The 1763-nt window shown below is 36.2% G+C and overlaps 1 protein-coding gene across 1 annotated transcript in view; it reads left to right on the forward strand.

Moving 5' to 3' along the window:
• The window catches only part of ABCA12 (ATP-binding cassette, sub-family A (ABC1), member 12), a 203578-nt gene that overhangs the window by 180751 nt on the left and 21064 nt on the right, over positions 1-1763 (forward strand). The window contains 2 exon segments of the mRNA XM_012651460.1: positions 1029-1168; positions 1472-1613. Of these exon segments, the coding sequence (XP_012506914.1) occupies positions 1029-1168; positions 1472-1613 (282 nt within the window).

The raw sequence follows: 1763 nt of genomic DNA on the forward strand, positions 1-1763 counted from the left end.
GTTTCATGACCTCCTGTAGATACCAAAATCCATGGACGCTCAAGTCCCTGATATAAAATGGTGTGGTATTTGCATACAACCTACACACATCCTCCCCTAGACTTTAAATCATCTCTAGATTATTTATACCTAACACAGTGTAAATACTATGTAAATAGTTGTTATAAGGTATTGTTTAGGGAAGAAAAAGAAAAATCTGCTCATGTGCAGTACAGATGCTTTTTTTTTTTCCTGAATATTTTCAATCCGAGGTCTGTTGGATCCAAGGATTCAGAACCCATGAATACAGAGGGCCAACGGTATATATAATTTACATATGTCCACGTATTATTTACCCCACGAATTTTCCTCTTGACAGGGAAAATTCAACCAGTCCTACCAACTACTGTCCACTGTTCACTCTGGGGTGAACTTTGGTCAGGAAGCCTGTTCAGGCTACTGACGTCAGCCTTTCATTTCCAGTCCTCTTCAAAAAGCAACATAAAGACATCAGTTTTCAGAAGTGAGGTCCTAGAACCGCATCTATTTATTTATACCTTTGCTGTTTTCACAGCAGCAATATTAAGGCGTCTTTGAAAAGAGAAAGAGAATTTGGCTGTTTCCCTTAGTTTTCCAAGCAGTCCAGCAAACTACATGCATCCAATTTATTCGACAGTATAAAGAAATTATTGCTTCAGTAGCTTATTCAGTAAAGTTGTGAGTTTGTGTGAATAATCTTAAATCTATAAATATAATTACTTTGTCAAGTTAGCAGATCTTATTTGTGGAGTGTTTTATCATGTCACATAGAGGGGTACTATAACAATATGTAAAACAGGTCCTGTGTTTATAAACAAATGTTCAGATGGTTAAAAGAAAAAAAGATAACATAAGTATCCATTTTTTTTAAAAGAAAAAGTTTTACCAAGTGCCAGCTAAGCACAATATCCATGAATAATTCCAGTGATTTATTTTTCTTGGTAATTTATTTCACCCAGGGAGAATGAGGGAAGAGATACAATAGCAACACCTCTTTGGTTTGGACTAAGGTTTACATCTTTTTTCCCCCCTCAAATCAGTGCTTTGGCCTTCTTGGGGTGAATGGAGCAGGAAAGACCACTATATTCAAGATGCTGACTGGAGACATAATTCCTTCCAGTGGAAACATTCTGATCAGAAATAAGACTGGGTATGAAAACCTACTGCTTCAACTTACCGAGTGCAACATATTTAAATGAGAAAAATAATTAAAATGAACAGTTTAGATTCTTTTGTGGTTATATTATTAAATCCTCAGGGGAGGAAAAATACTATTAAAAGTGAGTGGAAATTTTTAAACCTTTAAGTGTGACTCTGATAGTGAGATTATTTTATCCTTTTTTATCAAAGTCACCAACTCCCATGACCAAAATAGAGCTACCTTCCCAACATTTGGGGGCCTGGAGAGATAAATCTTTTGAAACTCATCTGTGTTTTCAATCCTCTCATTCAGATCTCTGGGTCATGTTGACTCTCACAACTCATTAATTGGCTACTGTCCTCAAGAAGATGCCTTAGATGACCTGGTAACTGTGGAAGAACATTTGTATTTCTATGCCAGAGTACACGGAATTCCAGAAAAAGATATTAAAGAAGTAAGTACACATGTGAAAAACTGAGTACTGCGAAACCATTATTGTTTCTAGTTTCTTCTCCATATCATCCCCCCAAAACCAACTGGACAATGATGACATTTTCCTTCTGGCAATGACAATGAACCCATCCTAGCTTGTTGATGTATATTT

This window comes from Propithecus coquereli, unplaced genomic scaffold (assembly GCF_000956105.1).
Source record: "Propithecus coquereli isolate 6110/MARCELLA unplaced genomic scaffold, Pcoq_1.0 Scaffold357, whole genome shotgun sequence".
NCBI classification, from domain to species: domain Eukaryota; kingdom Metazoa; phylum Chordata; class Mammalia; order Primates; family Indriidae; genus Propithecus; species Propithecus coquereli.